Consider the following 13,450-nt stretch of genomic DNA (forward strand, 5'->3'; position numbering starts at 1 on the left):
CCTCCACACATTGTCCCTCCAGTAGATACCTCCACACATTGTCCCTCCAGTAGATACCTCCACACATTGTCCCTCCAGTAGATACCTCCACACACTGTCCAACCAGTAGATACCTCCACACATTGTCCAACCAGTAGATACCTCCACACATTGTCCCTCCAGTAGATACCTCCACACATTGTCCCTCCAGTAGATACCTCCACACATTGTCCCTCCAGTAGATACCTCCACACATTGTCCCTCCAGTAGATACCTCCACACATTGTCCAACCAGTAGATACCTCCACACATTGTCCCTCCAGTAGATACCTCCACACATTGTCCCTCCAGTAGATACCTCCACACATTGTCCCTCCAGTAGATACCTCCACACATTGTCCAACCAGTAGATACCTCCACACATTGTCCCTCCAGTAGATACCTCCACACATTGTCCCTCCAGTAGATACCTCCACACACTGCCCATCCAGTAGATACCTCCACACATTGTCCCTCCAGTAGATACCTCCACACATTGTCCCTCCAGTAGATACCTCCACACATTGTCCCTCCAGTAGATACCTCCACACATTGTCCCTCCAGTAGATACCTCCACACATTGTCCCTCCAGTAGATACCTCCACACATTGTCCCTCCAGTAGATACCTCCACACATTGTCCCTCCAGTAGATACCTCCACACACTGTCCCTCCAGTAGATACCTCCACACATTGTCCCTCCGGTAGATACCTCCACACATTGTCCCTCCAGTAGATACCTCCACACATTGTCCCTCCAGTAGATACCTCCCCACATTGTCCCTCCAGTAGATACCTCCACACATTGTCCCTCCAGTAGATACCTCCACACATTGTCCCTCCAGTAGATACCTCCACACACTGTCCCTCCAGTAGATACCTCCACACATTGTCCCTCCGGTAGATACCTCCACACATTGTCCCTCCAGTAGATACCTCCACACATTGTCCCTCCAGTAGATACCTCCACACATTGTCCCTCCAGTAGATACCTCCACACATTGTCCCTCCAGTAGATACCTCCACACATTGTCCCTACAGTAGATACCTCCACACACTGTCCCTCCAGTAGATACCTCCACACATGGTCCCTCCAGTAGATACCTCCACACATTGTCCCTCCAGTAGATACCTCCACACATTGTCCCTCCAGTAGATACCTCCACACACTGTCCCTCCAGTAGATACCTCCACACACTGTCCCTCCAGTAGATACCTCCACACATTGTCCCTCCAGTAGATACCTCCACACATTGTCCCTCCAGTAGATACCTCCACACATTGTCCATCCAGTAGATACCTCCACACATTGTCCCTCCAGTAGATACCTCCACACATTGTCACTCCGGTAGATACCTCCACACATTGTCCCTCCAGTAGATACCTCCACACATTGTCCCTCCAGTAGATACCTCCACACATTGTCCCTCCAGTAGATACCTCCACACATTGTCCCTCCAGTAGATACCTCCACACATTGTCCCTCCAGTAGATACCTCCACACATTGTCCCTCCAGTAGATACCTCCACACACTGTCCCTCCAGTAGATACCTCCACACATGGTCCCTCCAGTAGATACCTCCACACATTGTCCCTCCAGTAGATACCTCCACACATTGTCCCTCCAGTAGATACCTCCACACATTGTCCCTCCAGTAGATACCTCCACACATTGTGCCTCCAGAAGATACCTCCACACACTGTCCCTCCAGTAGATACCTCCACACATTGTCCCTCCAGTAGATACCTCCACACATTGTCCCTCCAGTAGATACCTCCACACATTGTCACTCCGGTAGATACCTCCACACATTGTCACTCCGGTAGATACCTCCACACATTGTCCCTCCAGTAGATACCTCCACACATTGTCCCTCCAGTAGATACCTCCACACATTGTCCCTCCAGTAGATACCTCCACACATTGTCCCTCCAGTAGATACCTCCACACATTGTCCCTCCAGTAGATACCTCCACACATTGTCCCTCCAGTAGATACCTCCACACATTGTCCCTCCAGTAGATACCTCCACACATTGTCCCTCCAGTAGATACCTCCACACATTGTCACTCCGGTAGATACCTCCACACATTGTCCCTCCAGTAGATACCTCCACACATTGTCCCTCCAGTAGATACCTCCACACATTGTCCCTCCAGTAGATACCTCCACACATTGTCCCTCCAGTAGATACCTCCACACATTGTCCCTCCAGTAGATACCTCCACACATTGTCCCTCCAGTAGATACCTCCACACATTGTCCCTCCAGTAGATACCTCCACACATTGTCCCTCCAGTAGATACCTCCACACACTGTCCCTCCAGTAGATACCTCCACACATTGTCCCTCCAGTAGATACCTCCACACACTGTCCCTCCAGTAGATACCTCCACACATTGTCTCTCCAGTAGATACCTCCACACATTGTCCCTCCAGTAGATACCTCCACACATTGTCCCTCCAGTAGATACCTCCACACATTGTCCCTCCAGTAGATACCTCCACACATTGTCTCTCCAGTAGATACCTCCATTGTCCCTCCCATTACATACATTTGTCCATTGCCCATAGCATATACGAGTCTACATCATCCACCCAGCATATACATCCACAACGCCTCCCCACAAAGAAATACCTCCATACACTGTCCTTGGCAGAACAGGACCCCTTCCCTTAATATCCCAAACTCACAGGTTTGATGTCACGGTGCAGGAAGCCCACAGAATGAATGGAATCTATAGACTCCAGGATTTGTTTTCCCAGACGTAGGGTGGTGCTCATGGTGAAGGTGCCGCGGGGCTGACTCCTCCGCAGATCCGCCAAATTCCGACCCTGTGACAGAATTAAGATGGTAACTAACCAATGTGTAGACTCTGGTGATTTGACCATATTTATCATCTATGAAACAATAACTGGTTAAATACTAAAAAAGTAAAGAGGCTCCATCATGAGTGCAACATGGAGCCGGCTGTAAGACAACCCGACACGAAGGATTCTGCACAAGATAATGTCACATCCAGACAACAGACTAAGACGGAATAGAGAACACATCATGTGATTCCTTCTACTCTAACCTGATATCCCTAGAGCTATTCGGAATACATGGTGACTCTTCCGTCTGGTATACATGGTGACTCTTCCGTCTGGAATATAGATGGTGACTCTTCCGTCTGGAATATAGATGGTGACTCTTCCGTCTGGAATATAGATGGTGACTCTTCCGTCTGGAATATAGATGGTGACTCTTCCGTCTGGAATATAGATGGTGACTCTTCCGTCTGGAATATAGATGGAGACTCTTCCGTCTGGTATAGGATGGTGGTGGCTGATCTAATTGCTAACAATGGTGGTGGAAAATCCCTCAGGCATAGATGGTGACTCTTCCGTCTCGTATAGATGGTGACTCTTCCGTCTCGTATAGATGGTGACTCTTCCGTCTCGTATAGATGGTGACTCTTCCGTCTCGTATAGATGGTGACTCTTCCGTCTCGTATAGATGGTGACTCTTCCGTCTCGTATAGATGGTGACTCTTCCGTCTCGTATAGATGGTGACTCTTCCGTCTCGTATAGATGGTGACTCTTCCGTCTCGTATAGATGGTGACTCTTCCGTCTCGTATAGATGGTGACTCTTCCGTCTCGTATAGATGGTGACTCTTCCGTCTCGTATAGATGGTGACTCTTCCGTCTCGTATAGATGGTGACTCTTCCGTCTCGTATAGATGGTGACTCTTCCGTCTCGTATAGATGGTGACTCTTCCGTCTCGTATAGATGGTGACTCTTCCGTCTCGTATAGATGGTGACTCTTCCGTCTCGTATAGATGGTGACTCTTCCGTCTCGTATAGATGGTGACTCTTCCGTCTCGTATAGATGGTGACTCTTCCGTCTCGTATAGATGGTGACTCTTCCGTCTCGTATAGATGGTGACTCTTCCGTCTCGTATAGATGGCGACTCTTCCGTCTCGTATAGATGGCGACTCTTCCGTCTCGTATAGATGGCGACTCTTCCGTCTCGTATAGATGGCGACTCTTCCGTCTCGTATAGATGGCGACTCTTCCGTCTCGTATAGATGGCGACTCTTCCGTCTCGTATAGATGGCGACTCTTCCGTCTCGTATAGATGGCGACTCTTCCGTCTCGTATAGATGGTGACTCTTCCATCTCGTATAGATGGTGACTCTTCCATCTCGTATAGATGGTGACTCTTCCATCTCGTATAGATGGTGACTCTTCCATCTGGTATAGATGGTGCCTCTTCCATCTGGTATAGATGGTGCCTCTTCCGTCTGGTATAGATGGTGCCTTTTCCATCTCGTATAGATGGTGCCTCTTCCATCTCGTATAGATGGTGGTGGGTGATCTAATTGCTAACAATGGGGGTGGCAAATGGTGACTCTTTCAAATATGATGTGTTACCTGCAGCTGCATGACGACATAGTTAAACTTCTCATTTCTTCCACATCCAATAAATCTGCACACATGATCCTTTCCTATAGAGACACAAAATAAAAGACTCAAGAGTAAGATAGTAGCATCATTATTAAGGCATAGGACACAGTTGCTGTCTCTATGAGATTTCCTTAAATCCTGACCTTGTAGTAAGAAAATAGAGAAGGCGCCGAGTAACCCTGGCACACGGCTGGATCACAGATCCATCAATGAATGCCATCAATGAAGGAGATCATTTGCCAGGAGGCGATTCTCAGGATGTCAACAACATTTTGGTGAAAATCTTATAGGATCTGCGGAGTCAGGGAGGAGCAGAAGGACCTGAGACACAAGGCAAGGCTGACTGACCATCTCACTACCCTCACAAGCCATCGTGGTGCCCTCTGACTATCTTTACCATTTCCTCCTTACGTGGACATAAATCATGTTCTGAGAACTAGATATTCCTCAATGACTTTTAGATTAGAATGTTTCTTGTAATCACCTTGAAGCTTCTTTAGGACGGCCACCTCCATTTTCAGAACTTGCTTAGGTTGCTGTGCTGATTCCACCTTTAACGCAACATTCTCCCGAGTCAGCAAATCCATGGCCTCGTAAATCTCTCCAAACCCTCCCCCGCCAATCTTCTTCAGCTGAAAGACATACAGAACTATCAGAAGGAATCTCCAGGCATGACTGGCTCCATGTTCTTCTGGCCATGATGTCTACACCATCCCACCAAACACCAGACATACTCACCATAACACACCAAACCCCACTCATTGTCCTCACCACGGTGTCCCATCCAACACACCAAGGAACAGACATTTTCTCCATGTCTCCATCAGATCTAATAAACCAAACATCAAGCAATGTCCTCACCATTGCATCCACCATAACAGACCCAGCCACCAGACATCTTCTACATGATGTCTACATCAAAGAACAAAACCTTTTCTTGGTGTCGCTACTGTGAAGAAGACACCAAAGGTTTGTTGTTTTTAGTGTTAAGCAAACATTTCGGGTGTGGTTGTGGGCATCGTGATGCATGGATGAGGCGCTGTAGAGGTGTTGGGAACTATTGTGAGGACATTGTCCTGTGTAGGGTTTGTAAGGACACATTTTTTAACCATGGTATCTACATCAATGTGATAAACACTAGAGAGGTGCTGGTGTAGGCACAACGACCATCCTCAGACATGTTCTTACCATTGTTCACACCAACACCTCCAACACCAGACATGTTCTTACCATTGTTCACACCAACACCTCCAACACCAGACATGTTCTTACCATTGTTCACACCAACACCTCCAACACCAGACATGTTCTTACCATTGTTCACACCAACACCAGACATGTTCTTACCATTGTGTCTACAACAACACCTCCAATACCAGACATGTTCTTACCATTGTTCACACCAACACCTCCAACACCAGACATGTTCTTACCATTGTTCACACCAACACCTCCAACACCAGACATGTTCTTACCATTGTTCACACCAACACCTCCAACACCAGACATGTTCTTACCATTGTTCACACCAACACCAGACATGTTCTTACCATTGTGTCTACAACAACACCTCCAATACCAGACATGTTCTTACCATTGTTCACACCAACACCTCCAACACCAGACATGTTCTTACCACTGTTCACACCAACACCTCCAACACCAGACATGTTCTTACCATTGTGTCTACACCCAAAACCTCCAACACCAGACATGTTCTTACCCATGTTCACACCAACAACTCCAACACCAGACATGTTCTTACCATTGTGTCTACACCAAAACCTCCAACACCAGACATGTTCTTACCATTGTTCCCACCAACACCTCAAACATCACACATGTTCTTACCATTGTTCCCACCAACACCTCAAACATCACACATGTTCTTAACATTGTTTCTACACCAAACATGTTCTTACTATTGATTCTACACCAAAACCTCCAACACCAGACATGTTCTTACCATTGTTCACACCAAAACCTCCATCACCAGACATGTTCTTACCATTGTTCAAACCAAAACCTCCAACACCAGACATGTTCTTACCATTGTTCCCACCAACACCTCAAACATCACACATGTTCTTACCATTGTTCCCACCAACACCTCAAACATCACACATGTTCTTAACATTGTTTCTACACCAAACATGTTCTTACTATTGATTCTACACCAAAACCTCCAACACCAGACATGTTCTTACCATTGTTCACACCAAAACCTCCATCACCAGACATGTTCTTACCATTGTTCAAACCAAAACCTCCAACACCAGACATGTTCTTACTATTGATTCTACACCAAAACCTCCAACACCAGACATGTTCTTACCATTGTTCGCACCAAAACCTCCATCACCAGACATGTTCTTACCATTGTTCACACCAAAACCTCCAACACCAGACATGTTCTTACCATTGTTCACACCAAAACCTCCAACATCACACATGTTCTTAACATTGTTTCTACACCAAACATGTTCTTACCATTGTTTCTACACCAAAACCTCCAACACCAGACATGTTCTTACCATTGTTCCCACCAACACCTCAAACATCACACATGTTCTTACCATTGTTCCCACCAACACCTCAAACATCACACATGTTCTTAACATTGTTTCTACACCCAAACCTCCAACTCTAGACAGGTTCTCACCATTGCTCACACCTTGGTTTTTTCAAACAAGTTACCTTCACAATAAAGCAAAACCAAGCACCAAACAGCAGGCATTGTGCACTAAACCCTGTCCCCATCATGGTATGCAAATCGTAAAAAACTCCCAACATATTTCACACCAGCCCAACATCCACCAGCCATTCTGCACACTAACAACCCAAGGTGTCTTCCTGGCCCTGGCTTCGTACATACTTGGGATTAGCACAGTGTTTCTATGCAGTCCTCACCACTTTCCATCGGTCTTTCACCACGTAGCTGACCGGCAGGATGTCCGCTTGTTCTGCCCCACCACTCATGTTTCCGTCGTCCCTGATAACAGCCGCTAAACACTGCATGGGCCACCCAGACAGGATTCGCCCTGCCCCAGACCTAATAGAGACATTGACCTGTGGGAAGAGAGTCCACGATAAGAAAGTGAAGCCACATCACACATTCTGGACAGCGATGAGGAGTGAAGGTGCTGTCCACACCGCGGGTATATCATCATACACTGACAATTACAGGAGGACCAAACCCATAACGAGTGCCGCAGAACGTGTGTATCTGAGCGCTCCGCTAGTCACAGCTATTCTGGGTCTGTCCTGATCCCCTGGGGCTCAGCTTCTCGTGTTGGACACAGAGACAGATGTCAGATTCCTGCTGACAGCTGCGATAGTGTCCGGATGAGCGCAGCCATAGGAGAGCGATGGCAGCGAGAGGAGTGTAACCGGGAAGCCGGGGCTGGGGATGAGTATACAACACTCAAAGGCTCATATTCCACCATTATACACTGGGCTCGTATGTAGATGTCAGTATGTAAGCCTGGGGGGCACGGAGCACACAACGGGATATTCTCCAGCCCGATATTACGTGTCTATGAATCATAATGGCTGCACACGGTCACATTACAGTGGACACAACTATATATAGAACAATGAGGTGAAGGTGTCCTGGAGAAGAGAACAGGAGGCAAAGGGTCGGCGCGCTACAAAAAGTCTGAGAAGAAGTAAGAGACACATCATGAATACACATGTGATACCAGATATGATGGTTAGGGAGCCATATAAGGGGGTCCGGGAGGATTAATCACATTGGTCCAGATCCTGGCACCTCCAGACATTGCCTCATATGACGTATCATCAGTATAAGCGGCTACAAGTACTTTATATACACAGTTCAGGGACACGTCCCCAGCTGTGACATATATTGGGGAGACACAGGCTCGTTCCGTTACATATCCTACACTGTCGTACCCTTTCTTATACACTACTCTCCTTCTCTACCAAAAGACTCCACCTCGTGATATCCTATATGACTCCCTATATCCACCTTTCCCACATCCTACACTGCTGGCACAAGCACTTCCCTCCCGACCCTCTGTCATGCCCTGTAGCTTACATGTAACCTCCATCTTCCCATATCCTGCAGTGCTGACCCTTCCATCGACATTACCTTCCCTACTATGTCCTTCTCTACCTACCTCATATATTATCCTTCACCACTGCATTGCCTACACTATACACCCACCTTCACCATTCTCCACATCCTACACCACTGACCCATCCACGGATACTCCTCTCCTTACTATCCTATATCCTACACCGCTGACCCATCCACGGATACTCCTCTCCTTACTATCCTATATCCTACACCACTGACCCATCCACGGATACTCCTCTCCTTACTATCCTATATCCTACACCGCTGACCCATCCACGGATACTCCTCTCCTTACTATCCTATATATACACACCGCTGACCCATCCACGGATACTCCTCTCCTTGCTATCCTATATCCTACACCACTGACCCATCCACGGATACTCCTCTCCTTACTATCCTATATCCTACACCGCTGACCCATCCACGGATACTCCTCTCCTTACTATCCTATATCCTACACCACTGACCCATCCACGGATACTCCTCTCCTTACTATCCTATATCCTACACCACTGACCCATCCACGGATACTCCTCTCCTTACTATCCTATATCCTACACCGCTGACCCATCCACGGATACTCCTCTCCTTACTATCCTATATCCTACACCGCTGACCCATCCACGGATACTCCTCTCCTTACTATCCTATATCCTACACAACTGACCCATTCACGGATACTCCTCTCCTTACTATCCTATATATACACACCACTGACCCATCCACAGATACTCCTCTCCTTACTATCCTATATCCTACACCACTGACCCATCCACGGATACTCCTCTCCTTACTATCCTATATCCTACACCACTGACCCATCCACGGATACTCCTCTCCTTACTATCCTATATCCTACACCACTGACCCATTCACGGATACTCCTCTCCTTACTATCCTATATATACACACCACTGACCCATCCACAGATACTCCTCTCCTTACTATCCTATATCCTACACCGCTGACCCTTCCACACCCAACACCCACCACTTCCCATCTCACATCCTACACTGCCAAACCTTCCAGAGATACTACCCTCCTTCCTATCCCAATACTACGCTGCTGAAGCTGCCACAGATACTACCCTCCTTCCTACCTCATACCCCACTGACCATTCCATAGATACTACCCTCCTTCCTATCCCACACCCTACAGCTGACACTTCCACAGACACCACCCTCCTCCCGATCTCACATCCTACACTGCAAACCTTCCAGAAATACTACCCTCCTTCCTATCCCTTATCAAACACCACTGACCCTTCCACAGATACCACCCTCCTGTATATCCCATATCCTACACTGCCGAACCTTCCACAGATCCTACACTCCTTCCTATCCCTTATCAAACCACTGACCCTTCCACAGATAGTTCCCTCCTTCCTATCCCATATCCTACACTGCCGAACCTTCCACAGATACTACCCTCCTTCCTATCCCATATCCTACACTGCCGAACCTTCCACAGATCCTACACTACTTCCTATCCATTATCAAACACCAGTGACCCTTCCAGATACCCCCGCCCTTCCATTCCCAGGTCCTTACTGTGCTCTTCTTGCCGTGGCTGGACTGAGATGAGAGGAAGTCCAGGGAACAGTAAGGGAGGAAGACGAGAAACACATGATAAGACACAAGACTTACATCTTCTGTACATGCAGAATGTAGAAAGCAAATGGTGCATGAGCGTGGACAGAGCAGAGCACAAGCAGAAGCCTTTCCATCCACTCCCCATCCTGGCCCTGCTATGGGACATCACGAAGGTCAGGAGATGCCTTCACCCATTCCACCCAGCCCTACCTTATACCAACACCCAACACATGGTCCTGTATGTGTCCTGGTAATATCATCATATCCTGGTGCATTTATCTTATGGTAACGTTGTCAGCCCATCCACCTCCAGAGCTGTACTCACAATTCTGCTGTTTTATCACTGAGTTCATCTCCAGAACATGCTGTACACAGGGGCTGGATATTTCTACTGTTTTCCAGTCACGTAGCTTACGTCGCTGTTGATGAACTCCATTACTTATGCTCCTCTAAACATCTGCTTCTTTCAGGGCCTAGATATCTCAGATCCCACAGTTCCAGGGCAGTACGATTGTTGGTGCACACCCGGTACAAGCCTCTTTGACCCTTTATGCTAAGTTGATGGGTCAAGATCATCCTCTTAAAGAGCTGTGGTCAAAAGTCATAGTTTGACGCGAAGGACAGAAGACCATGTTGTAGTCTGAAAAGACACAAGACCAAAGCCCCTCAAATTATGGATAATGTGCTCCTCAACTTCCAGCTTCGTAGTATTTGAGGAGCCATAGTTTTGTGTTATTTATGGCTACAATGTGAGATCTTCTGTCTTTCTACATCAAGCTTTCACTTTCGACCTCAGTTACTTCAGTCCGCAGATGTTTTGCTGGTCTAGATGTCATCAAGGAAGATGTAGACCTTGTCAAAACTATCAAGTATCGGGTGACAAACCAACCCCACCGGCTTCCACCAACCATCATAACCCTCCAGAGCACCACAAGCAACTTACTACTGTCTGTAGATATTCTGCCGGTCCTATCATTGTATCGGCTCAGCCGCTAGGGTCATAGATGCCCTCAACAAGGTGGACACCACCGATCATTCCATTATGGAACAGCAATATCAATGAGACAAGCTACGTGACTGACTCCAGGGAAGGGTAGACTCCCCCTTCGTTATGTAAGATTACGGGGTTTCTTGTTATCATGTCCAACCCCTGAACGTCCCACAGAATATAATATTCCATGATAAGACCAAGCGTGGACATGATCCAATGACCTCCCATTATATACAGCAGGAAAGTGAATGCAGCTCTGGAGTAGAAGAGAAGATAGAACTTTGAGAATATTGTATGTTCTCATGAGGGAATACGTGGACCCGGGTGACGTGGGCAGTAACTTCACATATTTAGGGGGACGCTGCCCTGAGGCACCATATTGGGTGGTCAGTGAGGGGTTGCGCATGCACGTCTTCTGGATCTCAGTGGAGGTAAAGGAAACATGCAGCGCCAGGTAGGAAGCCAACATTACGCCCCCTCCTCCTCCCAGCTTCCCAGTCCTCGGAACATGAGAGAATCGTCATCATATCCTTCAAACTTCACTCGTTACTTCATATAACCAGATGTATCCCCCTATAACACCATCAGATCCCCCATATAGACCTCCCAAGACGTCTTCCATCCCAGCGCTAGACGTCCTGCAGAAAACCTTCACACAACAGCAGTACTGTGAAATATGGATTTATATTTCAGGATTGTAGCTGGACTTGAAGCAGGACCTCTTCACTGAGCGTTTGGATGCTACAGAAGTCCAGCTACAATCCTGCCCTCCTGCTGCAACTTCTATCTCTTCAGGGACCATACAAAACACCGGCTGCCGGTTTTTATGGTGAAAACAATAACTTCCACTATTACCCTATATACCTTATATATAACCCTATATACTTCCTCTATCATTCTATAAAACCTTTAGTCTTTAAAAACCCTTATAAAACACCTCCTGTAGTGTATCCCCCGATACACTACAGAACTCCCCCTATTATCCTGATTCCCTGCTACACTACAGAACTCCCCCGTTATCCTACAGATCCCCCACTACACTACAGAACTCCCCCGTTATCCTACTGATTCCCCGATAAACTACAGAACTCCCCATTATCCTACAGACCCATCTCTACACTACAGAACTCCCCCTGTTATCCTACTGATTCCCTGATACACTACAGAACTCCCCCATTATCCTACAGACCCTCGCTACACTACAGAACTCCCCCATTATCCTTCAGATCCCCCACTACACTACAGAACTCCCCCATTATCCTACAGACCCATCTCTACATTAGAGAACTCCCTGTTATCCTACTGATTCCCAGACACACTACAGAACTCCCCCTATTATCCTACAGATCCCCCACTACACTACAGAACTCTTCCTATAATCCTACAGACCCATCTCTACACTACAGAACTCCCCGTTATCCTACAGATCCCACGCTACACTACAGAACTCCCCCTGTTATACTACTGATTCCCCGATACACTACAGAACTCCCCCTGTTATCCCAAAAAAACCCCGTTACACTACAGAACTCCCCTATTATTATCTTACATATCCCCCTCTACACTACAGAACTCCCCCTATTATCCTACTGATTCCCTGATACACTACAGAACTCCCCTATTATTATCTTACATATCCCCTGCTACACTACAGAACTCCCCCTATTATCCTACAGACCCATCTCTACACTACAGAGCTCCCCGTTATCCTACAAATCCCATACTACACTACAGAACGCCCCCCGTTATCCTACTGATTCCCCGATACACTACAGAACTCCCCCTATTATTCTAAAGATCCCACGCTACACTACAGAACTCCCCCATTATCCTACTGATTCCCCGATACACTACAGAACTCCACCTGTTATCCTATAGACCCCCCGCTAAACTACAGAAGTCCCCCTATTATTATCTTACCAATCCCCCGCTACACTACAGAACTCCCCGTTATCCTACAGATCCCCCACTACACTACACAACTCCCCCGTTAATCTACTGATTCCCCAATACACTCCAGAACTCCCCCGTTATCCTACTGATTCCCCCGATACATTACAGAACTCCCCCTATTATCCTACAGCCCCCCCCCCCCCGCTACACTACAGAACTCCCCCTATTATCTTACAGATCCCCCACTACACTATAGAACGCCCCCCCGTTATCCTACTGATTCCCCGATACACTACAGAACTCCCCCCATTATCCTACAGATCCCACACTACACTACAGAACTCCCCCGTTATCCTACTGATTCCCCGATACACTACAGAACTCCCCCGTTATCCTA

General features: G+C 47.3%; 1 protein-coding gene across 2 annotated transcripts in view; it reads right to left on the reverse strand.

Annotated features, from left to right (window-relative positions):
• The window catches only part of TTBK1 (tau tubulin kinase 1), an 80,006-nt gene that overhangs the window by 48,299 nt on the left and 18,257 nt on the right, over positions 1 to 13,450 (reverse strand). Inside the window, exons 2-5 of one of the 2 annotated variants that reach the window (XM_072139836.1) lie at positions 7,383 to 7,541; positions 4,957 to 5,104; positions 4,440 to 4,513; positions 2,714 to 2,854 (exon numbers count right to left, since the gene is read on the reverse strand). In XM_072139836.1, the coding sequence (XP_071995937.1) occupies positions 2,714 to 2,854; positions 4,440 to 4,513; positions 4,957 to 5,104; positions 7,383 to 7,490 (471 nt within the window). In that variant the 5' untranslated portion in view covers positions 7,491 to 7,541. Of the gene's footprint in view, positions 1 to 2,713; positions 2,855 to 4,439; positions 4,514 to 4,956; positions 5,105 to 7,382; positions 7,542 to 13,450 lie in introns of those variants that run through there. The other variant, XM_072139837.1, reaches the window with a different exon arrangement.

The sequence above is a fragment of the Engystomops pustulosus genome, chromosome 3 (genome assembly GCF_040894005.1).
Source record: "Engystomops pustulosus chromosome 3, aEngPut4.maternal, whole genome shotgun sequence".
Taxonomy (NCBI): domain Eukaryota; kingdom Metazoa; phylum Chordata; class Amphibia; order Anura; family Leptodactylidae; genus Engystomops; species Engystomops pustulosus.